Source organism: Acanthopagrus latus, chromosome 7 (genome assembly GCF_904848185.1).
Source record: "Acanthopagrus latus isolate v.2019 chromosome 7, fAcaLat1.1, whole genome shotgun sequence".
Lineage (NCBI taxonomy): Eukaryota > Metazoa > Chordata > Actinopteri > Spariformes > Sparidae > Acanthopagrus > Acanthopagrus latus.
Genome location: NC_051045.1, coordinates 27775385 through 27798314, shown reverse-complemented (window position 1 = coordinate 27798314; position 22930 = coordinate 27775385). Strand labels below are relative to the sequence as shown.

Sequence of the window (22930 nt, the reverse complement as noted above, 5' to 3'; positions counted from 1 at the left end):
TGACATGTGACTGTCCAATGATAATAAAAACTCTTGAATCTTGAATCTTGAATCTTGATCTTGAATCTTTTTATGATTGTGAAATGTTCAAAACATTCTGGAGACACCTAGAGTCTCATTTTTTGTCTCATCTACTAACTTTGGCTTCTCGCTTATTCTTGAAGATATTGTTTGTTAAACTGATCATCCAGATATTAGCAATCCTGAGTATGTGATCAGTTTCATCATACTGTATGCTGAATTCTTTATTCACAAATAGAAATTCTCCGGAGTGCTTCCCAATTTTTTTCAGATTTTCTTTTAGATCTAAACTCACTACTTGAATCACTTAAGCAAATAAATAACATCAAATGTAATACATTTATGAGTAATTTCGAAACCTTTTTACCCTGACACCTCTGATTAAGGATATCTGTATTACTCTATAGGTATACCCTCCGTTTGTTCATTATTTTAAAAAAAATCTCCTCTATGTAACCTTACTTTCGCTTAAATATGATTGTATGGGCTACTGTGTTAGGGAACTCTTTATAAATTGTTCTTTTTTAAATAAAGTTTTTCAAAAAAAGTTGTATTTTGATCACGTGCTCATGTCAGCGAAAGTTGGCTTATATGAGCCAATAAACGGCGAGCTGATGTACATGACATTAGCCATTGGCTGATTCAAAAAGTAAGCATTTTGAGCGCTAACGGTCTGCAGTTTCAACCGTGTTAGTGTGGGAGCAGACGGCTTCGGTAAGGTTTCCAATATTTCTCACTTATTTACCACAGAAATAGCTTTATACTCAGTAGAATGGCTACATGTTTGTTGGAATTAGCTGACTGTTTGATTAATGTGATGCTATGCTCTCTATTAACGTTTGCTAATGAAGACACGATATGTTTTAACTTTGCATTAACGCGAGCGAGCCTCGTTAAGGTTACAAGGCAGTACAGCTCATGTACAGACAAATACGACTGCAGAGGCAGCTACATTATCAGAACGCATAAATACTATTGTTTTGTGAAGTTCTTTTGCAGTCTGTCAGCGTAATTCGACCAGGCATTTCCCTTCAAGTACTACAATCAGACGTTAACGCTCATCTTAAATTGCCATCTTTAAGTTAACGATTTACTCAACGCAGGTTTCTAAAAAGCTTTCTCAAATTTAGATTTGTCGTTTTTGCTGGTTTTGTTTAGGTGAGTTGTCGACTAACTCAGCTTGAGATAATGGCCGAAAGCGAACGCGGTGATGTCTCTGAACGTTACGAATTCGATGCCCCATCCCAAGTTGTCGACCTGAAAGAACTGGAAAATGCTGAAAGCGACGACAAGTGGTTTGGTGAGTCTCCGTTATACATTTGCAGTTGACTGATATTTTTGATTATGTATAATGTAAGTTCAGACAATAACAGCCGTATGCTGAGTTTGTCTGCCCCCCCGCATCCATTTTGTCACATGTAGGTAAACTGGTTCAGCCGAACTGCTCAAGAGAATGTTTTGTTGTTGTGTTTTGTCTTCACTAACGTTACTCCCCTTATACAGTCACCCACTTCTCTCTGCTGCCTTCACTGCACATAAGAAAAAACGAACACGTTCTGAATGTCTGAATAAAATAAGTTAACACACAGGAAGTAGGTGTCATCGGTGCAGCCCAAAAACCTCCAACTTCGTGAGATATAAATGTAAACTTAATGTGTGAACCATTACCTTCAATTGCTTTCTATATTTTGTGGGGAAAAATGCTCTTTAAATATTTAAGATCCCCAATCATTAAGATGGAGATCAGCTCTGCCCTGCCTGGAAGGCGGATGAGATCAGGTGGCAGCAGGAGTGGGCAGAGAGGAATATGCTGGAGTCAAGTTGTACAGTTTTCAGAAAAAAGTTACGCATCTGATCCAGGATTTCTGTACAGCCAACATTTTTACATGAATTCTCAGCATCACATCAGATTGCTGCTGTCTATGTAAAAGGGTTGTGCAGTCATCTCCCTCTTAATCCACATAAATTGAACATCAATACTCAAACATGGAGGAAATGAATACAAGTCGATGGCTATATTATTGATCTGTCAGATATTTAGAATGTCAAGGTTTCATTGTTTTTTTTGTTTTTTTATTAGAATGCTCACATCCAACTTACTAAATGTTTTGGAGTTGCTAAAGACTTAAATGGACATGAGCAACTTTGTGCAGGAATCCAAAGAATTTTCCAAGTATATTTTTTTGGGGCTTTTTTTTGGCTTTATTGACAGATTAGCTGAAGATATGACAGGAAACGGGTTGAGATAGAGAAGGGGAGTGACACGCAGCATAGGGCCCCAGGCCGGGACTCTAACCCAGGGCCACTGCAGCGAGGACAACCTCTGTACATGGGACTCCCTCTCTACCCACTGAGCTTAACAGCGCCCGAATGCAAAGAATTAAGTTTGTGATCTTCGTACCATTTTTCCATCTTAACAGTACAATATTGTTGTATTTGGCTTTCAGCGGTGTGTGAATTCTGTATGGGGCATGAAGGGTAATTTGGGATTTTTTAAATTTTTTTTTATTTTTTTTTTTTAAATTAATTTATTTTTTTGAACCCGCAAAGGAGTCCACAGCTTTTTAATATCTATCTTTTACATGCAGAAGAACAGGCCATGGGAGCAGATGCGCACCTTATAACACCTTTGAGACTTGACCGACCCTTTATGAGAGGTGATAGGCACAGCCTGCCAAGAGCCATCGTAATCCCACAAGTCAAGACAGATGTGGATTCTGGTTAGTAGACTTTGTGTAATGGCTAATTACTATATTTCTGTTAAATTGTGTTGAAAGGTCAGAAGTAGCTTGATCTTGATGTGGTCAACAAACGGAGTGGTCTTTTAATTCACAGCAGTTACTATAGTTTCCAGTGGTGACCCAGAGTCACTCATTGATCATTAAGTCAGTACAGTATTGTGTAGTTTTCTCCCTGCATCCCATTAAGGTTTATTTTGAATTGGCGCCATCATGTATAAGGGCTGTCACTTAAAAAAAAAAAAAAAAAAAAATAGGAAAAAAAAATCAAGTTCTAACAAATTTGAAATGACACTCAATTTATTAGAATGAATTCCCCCTCGGTGAAGCTGAGTGTGCCGAGTAGTAGTCCGTCAGAAGATGTTGTATACTCCACTGGTAACGCTTACGTGGTTGTAAGCTAGCAGGTGAGTCTGCAGATTTGTTGTCATTGTGGAGTGAGACAGCTGCTTTGTACAAAGTCGACAAACAGCTTTGTTATTTACTTTTCCACCTACGGTGTAGAACAGTAAATACTTCCATACACTACATCTCAGATGCTTTGGTATCGCGATCGTCCACGCAGGATGGCTTTGCTTGCTAGTGTCCTCGATTTTCGCAACAAACATAACACTACTAGCTGAATTGACAGGTCAAGAGTTAGTAGGGCGTGCAAGAGGTCAAGCTAAATTAAGGGCACCCTCTGCTGGATCACAAGGTGAATTACTTCAAGCAGTCTGTTGAGCTTATAGACCGTACATTTTGATTTTCAACAGGTCATTACATCCGAATACGAACTTTTCCCTCCACTTTCGATCGAATATTTGAATTTCGAATAAAAAGTGACAGCCCTATCATGTATACACAATAACTATTCATGGCTGAATTGTATGTGGTCCTAGTTTGTAGTCTTCTAATCCAAATAATTCTCATTAATTGGCTCTTAATCCTTATGGACTGCTCAATATTTCAGGTCCTAGCACATCCACAGCCCTCCCTCCCAACATTGTCACATCCTGGGGTGCTGGAAGTCCTGCTCGGACAAATGCCCGACCAAAGAGGAGCACTGCTAATCAACTCCCTGCTCAACCATGCAGGTACAGTCTTTGTGATGGCAATTCTCTAATTTAACAGTTCCACTCTGTGTCATAGGTGGAGGCTTCACATTCAATTTTTCATATTATCAAATGACGCTGGTACTTATTCATTGTGTTCCACAATTGGTACATGCCTGATCTAGTAAATTGTAACAGTCAGTGCGTGTACATGACACTCAAGAAAACCGAATTACTAGGTTAGTCCGACTATGATTGGATTATTAAGATGCATGTATACACCTTAGTCTGACTAAAAACGGACTGGATCAGATTCCTCATAGTCGGATTAAAACACCTAGATTATTTGATAATCACATTACTCCTGCATGTTCCATTGGCTCGGTTTTTGCCTTAGATTTTTTTTTTCCTGGAGCTGTGAGTCGGAAGTAGAAGGACGGCGGCGGTGGCATCTTTCCTCCGAAATAACTGCAAGCAAGAGCGCCATTGTGCATCTAGTTTGTGTAATTATCATGTACACGTATACGAAATGTACAAAAATGTAGCTTCGTCTTGCTCTTCATACGCCATCTTTCTCTATTGTCAAGGCAGAGTTTGTTGTTGCTGGTTACATATAGAGGTCAACTGGAGGTGGCTCAATAACCACCAGTTGAAATGGGTACAGCGCCACCTATCGTACCGGGGTATGACTTGATTCGGCCAATTTAATTTGATTTTCGGCATGTATACTCAGACTATTGTTGTCTGACTAGCATAGTCGAACTATGGCTGTAATCTGACTAAGATGTGCATGTAAACGTACTGAGTTAAGTATTGAAGAGCAACCTATCTTTGCAGCTTGTATGTAAAGGTAATCAATTTGGTAACTGTCAATGCAGCACTGAGCCTGACAAAAATGTCCCCAAGGGGACAATAAAGTATGTTGTGTTGGAGTTAATTTCATTCTGACTTTAATTTTCTCTTTGATTTATTTCTAGGGTTTCCAAACGTAAAGAGCTAAACAGCGGTCCAGCTGCACCACCATCAAAGAAACACAAAAAGTAAGTTTGACTGTCCTTTACAGCAAATCCTTTGGCCATAGTGTGGACTTTAAAGGTTCATTTTCTAGAACTCTAGAACAATTTTGTATAAAGTACCCTGACAAAATCCCACAAAGATGTTAATTTCAACTGTTTTGATCAAGGAGTCCTGTAGCTCCACCAGCCCCAAAACGCAGCAGTGTTTCACGCAGAAATGGACAGCTAAATTCCAGGGCTGTACCCAAGACCCGTGCAGAAGCTTCCACTACTACAAACACAGAGTGAGTCTACAATTGATGGTGAAACTCATGTAATTCTCTTAGAATTGGTGGATGGGCAAGAGTACTCAAGCACAAAACATATTTAACTTGTAAAACTTTTTTGATACCCTTTATTGAAGTTATCAGGGACTGAGGTGGATAAATGGGTTAAAGCCGATTTAAGTTTTTGATGGGTTTTTGTCCAAATAGGCCAAGTAGCTCTGAAGAACAGGAGCTTGAACGAATCAGGAACCTCCAGAAGGAAGTGGCTCTGCATCGCAAGAAGAATGAGGCCAGCTACAAAGCTGCTCTGGCTGGCAGTAAGTAGACATTACTTATTGTGCACCTGTAACCCTCAGTAAATTGCTGATATATTAGTTATTTTCTGCCTACAAGCTGTACTGTCACATTTGAAAAGATCTGACATTTGGGGTTTGGATTTGCCTCACACATTTTAAAATGACATTTACTGTTTTAGATCCGCCACCAAAGAAGATGGTCCTATCAACAACAGTTCCAAAAGAATTCCATTTCAACACAAACACCCGCGTTAAGGCGACCACTTCATCCAACAATGGCCACAAGGAATTGGACTTCATAACTCAGCTCCGCAAGCCCTCCTCACCAGTAAGTCCATCATGAATGTAGTCACCTTCAAGCTATGTTGCAGACTGTGGGGCTGAAGTGTTCGATCCCAGATCTTTATAGTTCACCTGGACTGAGTGTAAGCGGATCCTTGCATTTCAGGCAGCTAGGATCCCAAAACCATTGCAGTAAAATGGCCTTCCTTCACACTGCCTCTCCAGCAAAATTACTGAAAATTCCTAATTGAATTTAAAGGTATTAAAATTGTATAAAGGTGACAGGACAGCTGTTGACACAAGCCCCATTCAAGTCACCCTTACAACGGCACCTGTACCCAGCAGTTGAATGGCAGAAAACTTGAACTTGCATGTCTTTGTCACCTCTTAATATTGTGTCATTTTAGTTACTGTCTGTCTCTGGTAGGGCTGGGCAACATGGCCTAAAAACTGAATCTCATTTTTTCACACCAAACTCGATTTATGATTTTATATTTAAATCTTTTTATTATTATTTAGTTTTCAAATGCAGACAGTGCAACACACATCCATTTAATGACATTGTAGAACACCTCAGAAAACATAGGACACGAAAGTAGAGGGAAAAAAAAAACACAAAGAAAAACAACAATACAAACAATAACATATTGTGTGTCTGTCTAGAAGCAAATGTTTCTTTGAATAACATAGAAATGGGCACAAAACCTTATCAAACCTCTTGCATGAGCCTCTTCAAGAATATTTCAGGTTTTCTGGTATTATATAGTCTAGAAATGAGGCCACATTCCAGAGGATCCCATTCTAAAACTTCCTCAATCCAGCCACCTACTGGGGACTAGACTGCGTACTTGCAGATATCTAAAGAAGTGAGATCTAGGGTATACCATGTTCCCTCACAAAATGCTCAAAAGACACAAACTGTATGTAGTCCCTTCCTAAACCACAACTTGAAAGCAGAGTCCATCATTGAAGGTGGAAATAACCCCTTCCACTATAAATAGTGCACTTGAGAAATTAGCAACCACAGCGACTGAGAAAGCTCCACTAAACTAATGGGGTTTTTCCATACATACTTTCCATCCAACTGATGAACACTTGTCTTGAATATTGGTCAGAAGAGCTGCTGTAAATACACTTCCCCTTAATACTATTGAGGAATAGCTGCCAAAAAAATCTGTAATGCATTTAATTTCCTGTGAATTTTTGACAATAAATGTCTTTTATTTTAAAAGAGGAAATTCATTCAATTCAGCAATAATTTTACACAACTCCCAAAACAGCTGAAGGGGAAACTTGATGAAATGCAGCAGATATCTTCTAATGTCAACCATGAGCATGGAGAAAACATCTTACAACATGGTGACCACTTGAAGAAACTTGTACCATAACCATTTATTTATTTATTTTCAGGCAAAGGCTATGAAAGGTGCCACGGTGCCCAAACCCTTCAACCTGTCGAAGGGTAACAAGAGAAAGGTGGAGGAGCCATCTGTCTATGTGCCCATGGCTCAGCAGATACAGCAGTTTCAGAAACGAACCCCTGACCGCTACCATTTGCGCAGTCGCAAGAGTCAAGAGAGAGGTGTGTCTTTATTTATTTAACAATAGTCAGTGACAAGACTTTTAGGTGTAAGTGTAAGTGGATGACTTGGGTTGTATCTGTTGGTTAGGACCATCCCCAATGAAGGGTGACCACCTTAAGCTCACCCACCCTCACACTCCACACCTGATGACCAACCAGAGAAGCCGGCCGCCTGCTGTAAAGAGCACTGCTGAGCTGGAGTCTGAAGAGTTGGAAAAACTTAACAAGTAAGACAATTTCACTTTATCCCTCCTAGTTTGTCACATTCTCTAACTAGCGGTTGTAGTTTCTGGGCTATCTTCCTCAAAGGTGTCGGCATGTAGTATGTTGATAAAAGAATTCTGCGGAGGCAAGGCTGGATGGAATGATAGAGCAGTCTTTATTGAAACAGACTTCAGGTAGCCTAGCGTCCGAGCAGAGTGTGGCCGCACATCCGGTGTTCTCCAGTCTAGGGCAAAGTAATGCCAAACGCTTTGCCCTTTGCCTTATCAGAACTCCTACGCCTTCGATCTTAGGAATTCTACCAAATGCCACCACCCTTTTCTCTGGTGTTTGGGCCTTTTTTTAAAGTCTATTTTCCATAACTGCCTACTTCTCCCAATTGGTCACTTTGGTGGATTCAAGGTACATCTATCCAATGGGAAAGAAGAGAAGGATGGGTCTGCCTCACATCCTCTATGAAATAACTCTTGTGTGTGTTACTTAACTTTGCTGATGTCAGCTAAAGTGGACAGGATGGTCTCTCTATACTTGGATGACAATGTATACATTGAGTCAGCTCTAAACCTCTGGTGTGGGCTCCTTCCTGTAGCTTATCTCTGATGCCCACCTCAGGGCTGATCAGGGCTCCTGGTTATGGGGACCCTCACACTGTCAAATTCCCGCAGTTGTCTAAGGGAAGCATCTGGTCCCGTCTCATCCTGTCTTCCCCCATTCACTATTGTTTTAGAACCCAGGATGTGCAAGAAACGCACAGATACATGGTCAAGCCCTTTCTGCAGCAATTGACCAAATGTGACAACACACCTGTAAATGCATTTTTAAATCATAGTTCCTGATGAATGATGGCTCAGAGGTGATGTGTCCACTTTCAGAGACTTGAAAGGGTTCCATTTCTATTTTTACATTTTATAAACATTCTATCTTATTGAGGGGGCAACTTTTATAGTGCTCAACTGTCAGAGCATCATGTTATTCTATGGGCCTTTGGCTAATGTTGTGTTTTAATCACAGGTTTAAATTCAAGGCCCTGGAGCTAAACAGGAAAATATTAGATGGCGTAGAGGGCCTAAAGAAACCAGCAGTGAAGGAACCCACTGTACCTGAAGGATTCGAGTTGCAGATTGAAAAAAGGCTCCAGGAGAGACAGGCCACAAAGCCTCAAGAGGAAGAGAAGCTGCATGTCTTTAAATCCCAGCCTCTACCCAAAAAGATCCTGGAAGGAGTAGTGGTGAGTAACCCTGGGACCAGTTCAGTGTTGAATACAAGGATTTACACTAAGACTGGCTTATTTTTGTTTGTGGTCGAGAGAATATAATGTTGTTATTGTGACTGTAGTAAAAAAAAAAGTCCCATCCACAGGGTTTGCCAGAGAGGAAGGTTCTGCCTGCAACCGTGCCAGAGTCTCCAGCTTTTGCTCTCAAGCATAGGGTCCATAGGGAACCCAAGGTTGAGGAAGTAAGGGACACTTTTTTGTTGTTGCTTGTATTGATTTTAAAAGCTTCTCAGTTCTTTCCCTTCACTCACCTAACGTGCCGATCCACCACAGCCACCCTCTTGTTAATAACCTTAAACCTGGTGGGGGTTTTTCTTTGTCAGGTCAAACAGCATTCACCAGTCAAGGCCCCCCCAGTGCCTCACTTTGGCCTCCCCTTCCAGCCCCGCCTACCAGAGAACCACCATGTGGAGGTCTGTCCTTTCTCCTTTGAGGAGAGGGAACGAGAGAGGAAGGTGTTGAAAGAGAAAAGACTGGAAGATAAGCGAAATGAGGAGGTGAAGTCACTCATCCTGAATATGTCCTTGAACCGCGGAATAAGGACAAAGACTAAATCACTTTCTCGTCTCCAACTTTCCAGGTACCTCAGTTTAAGGCACAGCCACTTCCAGACTTTGACACTGTGAACCTCCCCGAGAAGAAGAAGCTGGAACCCACCAAGCCGGAGCCCTTCAGACTGCTCATAGATGAACGTGGAGCCGCGAGGACCAGTCGCTGGGAGCAGATGGTGCAACACAATTTTCCACTAAGCACTCGGAATAGATTTATTCTCAGTGACGGTCTGTACCTTGGAATTCAAACATAACCTCTGTGCTTTGTAGGTAAAAGAGGAGCAGAAACAACAGGAGGAAGCAGCAGTGTTCAAAGCTAGGCCCAACACAGTCACTCTTAAAGAGCCTTTCCAGCCCAGAAAGGAGAGCCGGGCTACTGTGGGTAAGACTAATATGCAGAGCTGCATCACTGAGCCAAACACATTCCTGGATCTTTTTTTTGGCTGCTTTATACTTATTTGTACTGATGTCTTGCTGTCTTTAACTTGTGTAGTTATGTGCATTAAGATGCAATGGTCATTTGATGCAAGTTAGCAACTTGATAATGTAATCATGGTGCAAGTTTTTCTCATCACAAGTGTGAGCTGCTGACTGATCCATAGCAGTTCATGGATACAGTGAAACTGCTCTTGTGGTAATTAGCAATGTGACCAGCCCTGGATATAATGTAGCACCATGATAAAATGCATAAATGGTGTTTTTTGGGGGGGGGGGTGGGGTAGTGTAGTGTAGTTCAGTGTTTAACTCACTATGTTCCTGTCACTTTCACCACCCTCTGTCGCGGCACTCTTCAGAACTCATTCATTCTTCTACAGTTGTGGAGGTCTTTGAGCTGTCTACAGAGAGGCGGGCCCGGGAGCGGCAGGAGTATGAGCGACTAGCCAGTGAGAAGGAGGCTCTCAGGACATTCATGGAGGAGGAGCAGAGACGGGAGGAGGAGCAGAGGAAGAAGGAGGAAATTTCCAGGATGCGGCAAGAACAGGTTAGGTCACTTAAAGTGAAACAGTTGCCAAAAAGCAACCTAGGCTTTATTTGTGAATGTATATGAGTCAAACCTTTGAGAAATGCACAATTACAATGAAAGAGGCACAAGATTTACCGTAGTTTTGTTTTCGGGCAAGCTAATTTTCAATGGAGTGCAGGGGCACTCTTAGAAATGGCGATTTTGATGCTAGTGTAAAACACTAAGAATGCTCGACACAACATGAAACTTTGTTCGTAGTATCAACAGGGTCTCTACACACAAACATGAGCTTTGAGAACATTGTGTACGCAGTTTACTAAAAAGGTTTTTGTTGGCGCTTTCGGTGGTGGACAGGGGTCTGCATGGGCACCCTGACTGGTCTGTGGCTATCAAGGGTGTCAAGTTTTCGATATTAAGTCACAATCTCGAACTTTTGAATTTAAAAAAAAAAAAATGGGATCATCATTAACTGCCACACCTCATGTCACAGCCGGTCGGCTTGCCAAGTGGAAAAAACACACACAGTAAGTGTTGAAGTGCTGCGAGTCAACCTCCTCTAACTTAGCTACTGGCCTAGCTAGTAGCCATTAGCTACAGCCAGCAAAATGATAGCATGGTGTTACACCATTCCTGTTCAGCTCCCGGACCATGGTCGGAAAGCAAAGGCAAGATGATTTCCTGCAGGGCCGAAGATTGCGTTTACCGGTGGGACGAACCCCTTTCACGTGTTTAGGTTGGTCTGGGAAAAAATACCAGGGAGCTTTGCTGTATCTGGAGGAGCCTTTGCCTTTATTCACAGCCAAACTGAAGCTGATATTGTACACTTCAATGCTGTCGCTACTACCGCTACTCCTTTCGCCTCTCATTCCCCTCCCGTTCATTCACTGTAGGCACGCTCGCCCACTCCCACCTTACAAACTTTATGCACACACTTCACGCACCGCCCTATTCCTGAAAGGGGCTGCGCAACTCTTGCAACAATGGCAACTGGAGACCCACCGACAGAACTTGAACCCCCTCCTCTTTCACTGAAGTCACAGGTGTGGAAGTATTTTGGATTTCCAGTGAGTTATGTTGACAAAAAAGCCACAGTTTGCAAGCTCTGCAGAAACTAGATGGCAGGTTATTTTGTTTAAGTTTCCAAATGACTGAAGATATAATTTGTTACATTATGTTAATGTATTAAATTTGACAGTGTAATGTGGTACATTGTGAACAAAGGTCATATTATATTGCATACATGTCTAGTCTTAAAATTGCATAGCAACCTGTGATTTAAAAAAAAAAGACAGAAAATTGTAAAAATCAAGATTCGAATTGGACCTGACCTTAAAATCGAAAATTGAATCTAATCCAGGATATGGAGAATCGTGATACCCCTAGTGGCTATGCAGCCCCATACGCAACAAACTGCAACCCTTTGGCCTTGTTTCAGGAATATTTGCGTCAAAACATATCGACTGAAAATGACTCAATGCTGTAGTTCATATTCCAGGCCTATAGGTCGCGCTTCAAATTCACCACAAACGGAGAAGAGATGGAGTATGCACATAAAACTTGCACGTTGTATACAAACACAGTAGACGGAGAAAGCGAACACAACAAGAAAATGGGTCATGCAAGGAAACTAGAATCATTTGTGTGGAGCAATAATGAGATGGAACTGCTGTGACTCGCACTCAACTACAATGCGAGTAAGGCTCGATATCTTCTGCAGTACGAACACAACCATGTAGTCTGTTGTGAGACATTGCTTACAGGATCCAATTGGCCGATCGGCCAAAGCTATGCAAAATATGTGTTTACACAGAAAAGCGTTTCCATGTGGATGGCCTCTTAATCTCAACTCAGGATCACATTGATTTATGGTAAATGCTACTGAACTCTAACTTGGTAAAATGTGGTGTGTGTGTGTGTGTGTGTGTGTGTGATCACACCTTATGAAAATGGTATGTAGCTGGAGCCTGATGAGTAACGTTCAGTGTCTAAAAGATTGTGTCTTCCTCCTCTGCAGGTTCACAAGGCTCAGCCCATCAGACACTACAAACCTGTTGCACTGAAGAAGAGTGAAGTTCCACTCACAATTCCCCAGTCCCCAAACTTCTCTGATCGTTTCCGCCTGTGAGCTGCTTGCCTCATTCTACTCAGCAGAAAAGTGACCAGATTCTAACTGTTTTTATTTTGTACTTTTATTTTTCTTTTTGGGGCAAAAGCCCTTGAAGTTAGTTGCATCCATTTCAGATAGTCAGTCAGAATACTGACTATGAAATTGTGAATACAGCTGCAATTCAAAAGGACTGAAGCTCAGTTTTTTTTTTGTTTTTTTTTTTTCAGTCTTTTCCACATTGAGCTTTAGATTTTAACCATTGTTGTACATTATTTTCTGTCTCTCTGTTTTTCTATATTAACTCTCTTAAATAAAGGCTTTAATGTTACCAGATGCTATAGACATTTTAATTTAAATTGCTGGAACAACTAACCTGGCAGTAAAACACACAGCAGCTTAACTTTTTGTACAGGGGGAAATTAAAATCGGTGAAAAATAGAAATGAGTATAAATTGGAATCTGCACTAAATCACATTCACTAAGATGAGACTTGTTGCTTTTTGGAGCACACTGTACCTTTCAGCAGGTTTATGTTGTGTTGTAGTCCATTGTAATTTCCATTTTCTGGCTGCCAGGCCTTCCAGATGCAATACTATTAATCTTAGCCAAAAAAAAAAAGTCTCTGTGCACTTTGAGTACACACAGAATTGCAGCCTCACTGAATAATGCCATCATACATGTTATTATATTTCACTTTCATACTTCAAAATCTAAAATCCATTCTCTAGCTTACTGCAAATGTCACTCGCAAATACTGTACATCCTCCTGCTCTGCTAGCGTGTGTTGTTGGACTACTTCTTCATGCAGTCAGGTTGGGTGGCCCTACCCTGAGGTTTACAAGTTGGAATTCCATTGCACTTTCTGTTATTGGAATTACTAGGAAACCTTTGCGTTCCATGTTGTCTGTCCCAATTTGCGTGATTGTGTTGCCTTTTAAATTATCAGACTTTTCCCTCAGGAGTTTGAAAAGGGCTGAAGAAAGTGAATATTGGACTTGCACTGGACACAAACTCCAACTGTTGGCTAACAAGTTTACCACATTGACTTAAGGTGCAGGGGGAAAAAAGGTTACTGATCAGTCATTGCACTTATAAACAAATGGGGGGGACTTCAGAACACATGAACTCTGATAAATGGTTTTACAAACAAAATATTAAAGTTTTCTACAGTCAATTCTGAAATTAAAAATTTCAAAACATTCACGTCATGTTCACTAGTTCAGGGATCAAATTCAAGCTAGTACCCTACTTCAAATGCTCATTCAGTAAGCTAAATTTTACCTCTAAACTCATGGAAAAGGTTTGCTTAGAGTATTGATAAGTAGAGGGGAGAGAGAGAGACAGAGACAGGCAGAGCTCGAGAGAGAGACAGAGACAGGCAGAGCTCGAGAGAGAGACAGAGACAGGCAGAGCTCGAGAGAGAGAGACAGAGACAGGCAGAGCTCGAGAGAGAGAGACAGAGACAGGCAGAGCTCGAGAGAGAGAGACAGAGACAGGCAGAGCTCGAGAGAGAGAGACAGAGACAGGCAGAGCTCGAGAGAGAGAGACAGAGACAGGCAGAGCTCGAGAGAGAGACAGAGACAGGCAGAGCTCGAGAGAGAGACAGAGACAGGCAGAGCTCGAGAGAGAGACAGAGACAGGCAGAGCTCGAGAGAGAGACAGAGACAGGCAGAGCTCGAGAGAGAGACAGAGACAGGCAGAGCTCGAGAGAGAGACAGAGACAGGCAGAGCTCGAGAGAGAGACAGAGACAGGCAGAGCTCGAGAGAGAGACAGAGACAGGCAGAGCTCGAGAGAGAGACAGAGACAGGCAGAGCTCGAGAGAGAGACAGAGACAGGCAGAGCTCGAGAGAGAGACAGAGACAGGCAGAGCTCGAGAGAGAGACAGAGACAGGCAGAGCTCGAGAGAGAGACAGAGACAGGCAGAGCTCGAGAGAGAGACAGAGACAGGCAGAGCTCGAGAGAGAGACAGAGACAGGCAGAGCTCGAGAGAGAGACAGAGACAGGCAGAGCTCGAGAGAGAGACAGAGACAGGCAGAGCTCGAGAGAGAGACAGAGACAGGCAGAGCTCGAGAGAGAGACAGAGACAGGCAGAGCTCGAGAGAGAGACAGAGACAGGCAGAGCGCGCCAGACAGACAGAGACAGGCAGAGCGCGCCAGACAGACAGAGACAGGCAGAGCGCGCCAGACAGACAGAGACAGGCAGAGCGCGCCAGACAGACAGAGACAGGCAGAGCGCGCCAGACAGACAGAGACAGGCAGAGCGCGCCAGACAGACAGAGACAGGCAGAGCGCGCCAGACAGACAGAGACAGACTGAGCGCGCCAGACAGACAGAGTGCTCGACTGAGCGCGCCAGACAGACAGAGTGCTCGACTGAGCGCGCCAGACAGACAGAGTGCTCGACTGAGCGCGCCAGACAGACAGAGTGCTCGACTGAGCGCGCCAGACAGACAGAGCGACAGAGTGACAGAGACAGAGAGCGCGAGCGACAGCCCGACACAGACAGACGGAGCGAGCGAGCGACAGCCCGACACAGACAGACGGAGCGAGCGAGCGACAGCCCGACACAGACAGACGGAGCGAGCGAGCGACAGCCCGACACAGACAGACGGAGCGAGCGAGCGACAGCCCGACACAGACAGACGGAGCGAGCGAGCGACAGCCCGACACAGACAGACGGAGCGAGCGAGCGACAGCCCGACACAGACAGACGGAGCGAGCGAGCGACAGCCCGACACAGACAGACGGAGCGAGCGAGCGACAGCCCGACACAGACAGACGGAGCGAGCGAGCGACAGCCCGACACAGACAGACGGAGCGAGCGAGCGACAGCCCGACACAGACAGACGGAGCGAGCGAGCGACAGCTCGACAGACAGAGCAAGCGAGCGACAGCTCGACAGACAGAGCGAGCGACACACAGACAGACAGACAGAGCAAGCGAGCGACAGCTCGACAGACAGAGCGAGCGACACACAGACAGACAGAGCGAGCGACAGCTCGAAAGACAGACAGAGCGAGCGACAGCTCGAAAGACAGACAGACCGAGCGAGCGACAGCTCGACAGACAGAGCGAGCGACAGGTCGATAGACAGACAGAGCGAGCGAGCGACAGCTCGACAGACAGCGAGCGAGCCACAGCGAGCGAGCCACAGCGAGCGAGCCACAGCTCGACATACAGACAGACAGAGCGAGCGAGCCACAGCTCGACATACAGACAGAGCGAGCGAGCGACAGCTCGACAGACAGTTGTCTCTCTCTCTCTCTCTCTGTATCTCTAGTTGTCTCTGTCTCTCTGTATCTCTAGTTGTCTCTCTCTATCTGTATCTCTAGTTGTATCTCTCTCTCTGTATCTCTCTTTCTGTATCTCTAGTTTTCGCTCTCTGTATCTCTCTCTCTGTATCTCTAGTTGTATCTCTCTCTCTCTGTATCTCTAGTTGTATCTCTCTCTCTCTGTATCTCTAGTTGTATCTCTCTCTCTCTGTATCTCTAGTTGTATCTCTCTCTCTCTGTATCTCTAGTTGTATCTCTGTCTGTAGCTCTAGTTCTATCTCTCTGTCTGTAGCTCTAGTTATCTCTCTCTGTAGCTCTGTATCACTAGTTATCTCTCTGACTGTAGCTCTAGTTATCTCTCTCTCTCTGTATCTCTAGTTGTGGCTCTGTATCTCTGTCTGTATCTCTAGTTCTCTCTCTCTCTCTGTGTCTCTAGTTATCTCTCTCTGTATCTCTAGTTATCTCTCTCTGTATGTCTAGTTATCTCTCTCTATAGCTCTAGTTGTCTCTCTCTCTCTGTATCTCTAGTTGTCTCTCTCTCTGAATCTCTAGTTATCTCTCTCTCTGTATCTCTAGTTGTATCTCTCTCTCTCTGTATCTCTAGTTGTAGCTCTAGTTCTCTCTCTCTCTGTATCTCTAGTTGTCTCTCTCTCTCTCTGAATCTCTAGTTATCTCTCTCTCTGTATCTCTAGTTATCTCTCTCTCTGTCTCTCTAGTTGTATCTCTCTCTCTCTGTATCTCTGTATCTCTAGTTGTAGCTCTAGTTCTCTCTCTCTCTGTATCTCTAGTTGTCTCTCTCTCTCTCTGAATCTCTAGTTATCTCTCTCTCTGTATCTCTAGTTATCTCTCTCTCTCTGTATCTCTCTTTCTTTCTGTATCTCTAGTTGTCTCTCTCTGTATCTCTACTTATCTCTCTCTTTCTCTGTCTCTCTAGTTATCTCTCTCTCTGTATCTCTAGTTATATCTCTCTGTCTGTATCTCTAGTTATCTCTCTCTCTCTATCTCTAGTTGTGGCTCTGTATCTCTGTCTGTATCTCTAGTTCTCTCTCTCTCTCTGTATCTCTAGTTGTATCTCTCTGTATCTCTCTCTCCGTATCTCTAGTTATCTCTCTCTGTCTCTGTATCTCCAGTTATCTCTCTCTCTCTCTCTCTGTATCTCTTTCTGTATCTCTCTCTCTCTGTATCTCTAGTTATCTCTCTCTCTCTCTCTCTGTATCTCTCTCTCTTTCTGTATCTCTCTCTCTCTCTGTATCTCTAGTTGTCTCTCTCTGTCTGTAGCTCTAGTTATCTCTTTGTCTGTAGCTCTAGTTATCTCTCTCTCTGTAGCTCTCGTTATTTCTCTCTCTGTAGCTCTAGTTATCTCTCTCTCTGTAGCTCTGTATCACTAGTTATCTCTCTCTGTATCTCTAGTTATCTCTCTCTGTATGTCTAGTTATCTCTCTCTATACCTCTAGTTGTCTCTCTCTCTCTCTCTGTATCTCTAGTTGTCTCTCTCTCTCTGAATCTCTAGTTGTCTCTCTCTCTCTCTGAATCTCTAGTTATCTCTCTCTCTGTATCTCTAGTTGTATCTCTCTCTCTGTATCTCTCTCTGTATCTCTAGTTGTAGCTCTAGTTCTCTCTCTCTCTGTAGCTCTAGTTATCTCTCTCTCTGTATCTCTAGTTCTCTCTCTCTCTCTCTCTCTCTCTCTGTAGCTCTAGTTGTCTCTCTCTCTCTGTATCTCTAGTTATCTCTCTTTCTCTGTATCTTTAGTTGTATTTCTCTCTCTGTATCTCTCTCTCTGTATCTCTAGTTATCTCTCTTGCTCTCTCTGTATCTCTCTCTCTTTCTGTATCTCTAGTTGTCTCTCTCTCTCTGTATCTCTAGTTATCTCTCATTCTCTGTATCTCTAGTTGTATTTCTCTCTCTGTATCTCTCTCTCTGTATCTCTAGTTATCTCTCTCTTGCTCTCTCTGTATCTCTTTCTGTATATCTAGTTGTCTCTCTCTCTGTATCTCTACTTATCTCTCTCTTTCTCTGTTTCTCTAGTTATCTCTCTCTCTGTATCTCTACTTCTTTTCTCTCTGTATCTCTAGTTATCTCTCTCTCTCTCCGTCTGTATCTCTAGTTGTCTCTCTCTGTATCTCTAGTTGTATCTCTCTCTCTCCGTATCTGTAGTTGTATCTCTCTGTTTCTCTCTCTCTGTATCTCTAGTTATCTCTCTCTCTCTCTATATCTCCAGTTATCTCTCTCTCTCTGTATCTCTCTGTATCTCTAGTTATCTCTCTCTCTCTCTCTCTCTATCTCTAATTGTATTTCTCTCTCTGTAGCTCTAGTTCTCTGTCTCTCTGTAGCTCTAGTTCTCTCTCTCTCTGTATCTCTCGTTGTCTCTCTCTCTCTCTCTCTGTATCTCTATTTGTCTCTCTCTGTATCTCTAGTTATCTCTCTCTCTCTCTCCCTGTGTATCTCTAGTTATCTCTCTTTCTCTGTATCTCTAGTTGTCTCTCTCTCTGTATCTCTACTTATCTCTCTCTTTCTCTGTCTCTCTAGTTATCTCTCTCTCTGTATCTCTAGTTATATCTCTCTCTCTGTATCTCTAGTTATATCTCTCTCTATATCTCTAGTTATCTCTCTCTCTCTTTGTATCTCTAGTTACCTGTCTCTCTCTGTATCTCTAGTTGTAGCTCTCTGTATCTCTGTCTGTATCTCTAGTTGTCTCTCTCTGTATCTCTAGTTGTATCTCTCTCTCTCCGTATCTCTAGTTGTATCTCTCTGTTTCTCTCTCTCTGTATCTCTAGTTATCTCTCTCTCTCTCTGTATCTCCAGTTATCTCTCTCTCTCTCTCTATCTCTTTCTGTATCTCTCTCTATCTCTAGTTATCTCTCTCTCTCTCTCTGTATCTCTCTCTTTCTGTATCTCTCTCTCTGTATCTCTAATTGTATTTCTCTCTCTGTAGCTCTAGTTCTCTCTCTCTCTGTAGCTCTAGTTCTCTCTCTCTCTGTAGCTCTAGTGCTCTCTCTCTCTGTAGCTCTGTATCACTACTTATCTCTCTCTCTGTATCTCTCGTTGTCTCTCTCTCTCTCTCTCTCTGTATCTCTATTTGTCTCTCTCTGTATCTCTAGTTATCTCTCTCTCTCTCTGTCTCTGTAGTTATCTCTCTCTCTGTAGCTCTAGTTATATCTCTCTCTTTCTGTATCTCTAGTTATCTCTCTCTGTCTCTGTATCTCCAGTTATCCCTCTCTCTCTCTCTGTATCTCTTTCTGTATCTCTCTCTCTCTGTATCTCTAGTTATATCTCTCTCTCTCTCTGTATCTCTCTCTCTTTCTGTATCTCTCTCTCTCTCTGTATCCCTAGTTGTCTCTCTCTCTGTAGCTCTAGTTATCTCTCTCTCTGTAGCTCTCATTATTTCTCTCTCTGTAGCTCTAGTTATCTCTCTCTCTGTAGCTCTGTATCACTAGTTATCTCTCTCTGTATGTCTAGTTAACTCTCTCTATAGCTCTAGTTGTCTCTCTCTCTATATATATATATCTCTAGTTCTCTCTCTCTCTCTCTGAATCTCTAGTTATCTCTCTCTCTGTAGCTCTGTATCACTAGTTATCTCTCTCTGTATCTTTAGTTATCTCTCTCTGTATGTCTAGTTATCTCTCTCTATTGCTCTAGTTGTCTCTCTCTCTCTGTATCTCTAGTTGTATCTCTCTCTCTCTGTATCTCTCTCTGTATCTCTAGTTCTCTCTCTCTCTCTCTCTGTAGCTCTAGTTATCTCTCTCTCTGTATCTCTAGTTGTCTCTCTCTCTCTCTCTCTCTCTATCTCTAATTGTCTCTCTCTCTCTCTGTATCTCTAGTTCTCTCTCTCTCTCTCTCTCTCTGTGTATCTCTAGTTATCTCTCTTTCTCTGTATCTCTAGTTGTATTTCTCTCTCTGTATCTCTCTCTCTGTATCTCTAGTTATCCCTCTCTCGCTCTCTCTGTATCTCTCTCTCTTTCTGTATCTCTAGTTGTCTCTCTCTCTGTATCTCTACTTATCTCTCTCTTTCTCTATCTCTCTAGTTATCTCTCTCTCTCTGTCTGTATCTCTAGTTACCTCTCTCTCTCTCTGTATCTCTAGTCATCTCTCTCTGTAGCTATGTATCTCTACTTATCTCTTGGTAGCTCTGTATCTCTTATCTCTGGCTCTATCTCTAATTGTATCTCTCTCTTTGTATCTCTAGTTGTATCTCTCTCTGTATCTCTAGTTCTCTCTCTTTTTTTAGCTCTTGTTATCTCTCTCTCTGTAGCTTTGTATCTCTAGTTATCTCTCTCTGTAGCTCTTGTTATCTCTCTCTCTGTAGCTCTGTATCTCTAGTTATCTCTCTCTGTAGCTCTAGTTATCTCTCTCTGTATCTCTAATTGTCTCTCACTCTGTATCTCTAGTTATCTCTCTCTCTGTATCTCTAGTTGTAGCTCTCTGTATCTCTCTCTCTATATATATCTCTAGTTATCTCTCTCTCTCTCTCTCTGTATCTCTAGTTGTATCTCTAGTTGTCTCTCTCTGTATCTCTAGTTATCTCTCTCTCTCTCTGTATCTCTAGTTGTATCTCTAGTTGTCTCTCTCTGTATCTCTTGTTGTAGCTCTCTCTCTGTGTATCTCTTGTTGTCTCTCTTTCTGTAGCTCTGTATCTCTAGTTATCTCTCTCTCTAGCTCTAGTTATCTCTCTCTCTGTATCTCTAATAGTCTCTCTTTCTCTCTGTAACTCCAGTTGTCTCTCCCTCGCTGAATCTCTAGTTATCTCTCTCTCTCTCTGTATCTCTAATTGTCTCTCTCTCTCTCTGTATCTCTAGTTCTCTCTCTCTCTCTGTGTATCTCTAGTTATCTCTTTCTCTGTATCTCTAGTTGTATTTCTCTCTCTGTATCTCTCTCTCTGTATCTCTAGTTATCCCTCTCTCGCTCTCTCTGTATCTCTCTCTCTTTCTGTATCTCTAGTTGTCTCTCTCTCTGTATCTCTACTTATCTCTCTCTTTCTCTATCTCTCTAGTTATCTTTCTCTCTCTGTCTGTATCTCTAGTTACCTCTCTCTCTCTGTATCTCTAGTCATCTCTCTCTGTAGCTCTGTATCTCTACTTATCTCTTGGTAGCTCTGTATCTCTTTTTATCTCTGTCTCTATCTCTAATTGTATCTCTCTCTGTATCTCTAGTTCTCTCTCTTTTTGTAGCTCTTGTTATCTCTCTCTCTGTAGCTTTGTATCTCTAGTTATCTCTCTCTGTAGCTCTTGTTATCTCTCTCTCTGTAGCTCTGTATCTGTAGTTATCTCTCTCTCTGTAGCTCTAGTTATCTCTCTCTGTATCTCTAATTGTCTCTCACTCTGTATCTCTAGTTATCTCTCTCTCTGTATCTCTAGTTGTAGCTCTCTGTATCTCTCTCTCTATATATATCTCTAGTTATCTCTCTCTCTCTCTCTGTATCTCTAGTTGTATCTCTAGTTGTCTCTCTCTGTATCTCTAGTTATCTCTCTCTCTCTCTCTATCTCTAGTTGTATCTCTAGTTGTCTCTCTCTGTATCTCTAGTTGTAGCTCTCTCTCTGTGTATCTCTTGTTGTCTCTCTTTCTGTAGCTCTGTATCTCTAATTATCTCTCTCTCTAGCTCTAGTTATCTCTCTGTATCTCTAGTAGTCTCTCTCTCTCTCTGTAACTCCAGTTGTCTCTCCCTCGCTGAATCTCTAGTTATCTCTCTCTCTCTCTGTATCTCTGGTTCTCTCTCTCTCTCTGTAACTCCAGTTGTCTCTCCCTCGCTGAATCTCTAGTTATCTCTCTCTCTCTCTGTATCTCTGGTTCTCTCTCTCTCTCTCTCTCTGTATCTCTAGTTATCTCTCTCTCTGTATCTCTAGTTGTATCTCTCTGTATCTCTCTTTCTGTATCTCTCTCTCTCTGTATCTCTAGTTGTAGCTCTCTGTATCTCTCTCTGTGAATCTCTAGTTCTCTCTCTCTCTGTGGCTCTAGTTATCTCTCTCTGTATCTCTAGTTGTATCTCTAGTTGTATCTCTAGTTGTTGCTCTCTGTATCTCTCTCTGTATCTCTAGTTGTCTCTCCCTTTCTGAATCTCTAGTTATCTCTCTCTCTCTCTGTACCTCTAGTTATCTCTCTCTCTCCCTCTGTATCTCTAGTTGTATCTCTCTCTCTGTATCTCTCTCTCTCTTTGTATCTCTAGTTGTAGCTCTCTGTATCTCTCTCTCTGTATCTCTAGGTATCTCTCTCTCTGTATCTCTTGTTCTCTCTCTCTCTCTCTGTAGCTCTAGTTATCTCTCTCTCTGTAGCTCTAGTCATCTCTCTCTCTGTGTGTAGCTCTGTATCTCTACAGTGTTTCCCACAGGATTTAATGAGACTATGGTGGGTGAATGTTGGACCCTCTAGGGGGGTCCGGGGGCATGCCACCCCGGAAGATTTTTTTTTACCATTTTAAAGTTGAATGCATCAATCTGGTGCACTTTGAAAGCAAAATTAAGAGGCTAGATCTATGAGGAACTGTGTGCTCTTGTACACAATTTAATCACAAACACATTGGTTGTATAGATACTAATAGTGAAAACACAAAATCAAATATCGCATACATCTGAGCCATCAAAGAAATAAAGCAAAAGTGTTTACCTTTACCAGATAAAATAATAAATAATTAAACTGTAAGCTAAATTGTAATAAAAAATAAAATGGATTCGGAGGGTGCATCAACATTTTGGCAGGCAAAAACATTTTGGCCTCTTTTGCTTCCATAACTTGTCTTCTTTCAGACTAGTTGAAAGAAAACATCATTTATACAACACTCCTATTTGCAAACTTTGCACCCTGAATTTGGACATTGAATTTTCCTGGGTTTTGAAAAAAACACTTCTAATGCCCTTTGGTAGTCAAATTTCTCTGGACACGGCCCATTGATGGAGACCCTCAGGCAGGCAGCCAGGTGCTCTCCTTGCAGCCTGTTGCAAAGCTCTGATTTGACCTGAAAATGAAGGTAACTACAATTAGCCAAATGAATGAAAATATTTTAAAGACACTGCTCTTTTAGTTAAAGAGTATGCAGTTTATCATGTAAGTGCAATGGGTTAAAAGTTTGACACACATCTCAGCAACATATTACCATGCCCTCTGTCCTTACCCTGTTCATTGTGGAGAAGTCTCTCTCACAGTTGACACTTGACACCGGAATGACAAGTGCAATTGCTGCCAATCGGCTGAGTAATGGGTATATCTGTCCCCATTCATCGCACTCACTGGCTAGCAGGGACATTATTTCAGCCTGGTTCTTGTCCTAGAGGAATAATTTTAAAAAGATGTTAATTTATATCTAAATTGATAAAGGTG

General features: G+C 42.3%; 1 protein-coding gene across 3 annotated transcripts; it reads left to right on the top strand.

Moving 5' to 3' along the window:
- Positions 1–582: 582 nt before the first annotated feature.
- On the top strand, positions 583–12680 carry tpx2 (TPX2 microtubule nucleation factor). 3 transcript variants are annotated; one of them, XM_037105421.1, is made up of 17 exons: positions 583–735; positions 1180–1321; positions 2610–2741; positions 3712–3835; positions 4771–4833; positions 4977–5093; positions 5283–5392; positions 5551–5699; positions 7064–7235; positions 7324–7462; positions 8469–8685; positions 8817–8912; positions 9054–9227; positions 9311–9457; positions 9552–9663; positions 10097–10263; positions 12260–12680. In XM_037105421.1, the coding sequence occupies exons 2-17, from the start codon at positions 1210–1212 to the stop codon at positions 12368–12370; spliced, it is 2142 nt and encodes a 713-aa protein (XP_036961316.1). In that variant the 5' UTR covers positions 583–735; positions 1180–1209; the 3' UTR covers positions 12371–12680. The 3 variants fall into 3 exon arrangements, with proteins under 3 accessions (XP_036961316.1, XP_036961315.1, XP_036961317.1); XM_037105420.1 differs by having other exon boundaries at positions 10076–10263; XM_037105422.1 differs by lacking the exons at positions 583–735; positions 1180–1321 and adding an exon at positions 2234–2405 and having other exon boundaries at positions 10076–10263.
- The last annotated feature ends 10250 nt before the right edge of the window (positions 12681–22930 follow it).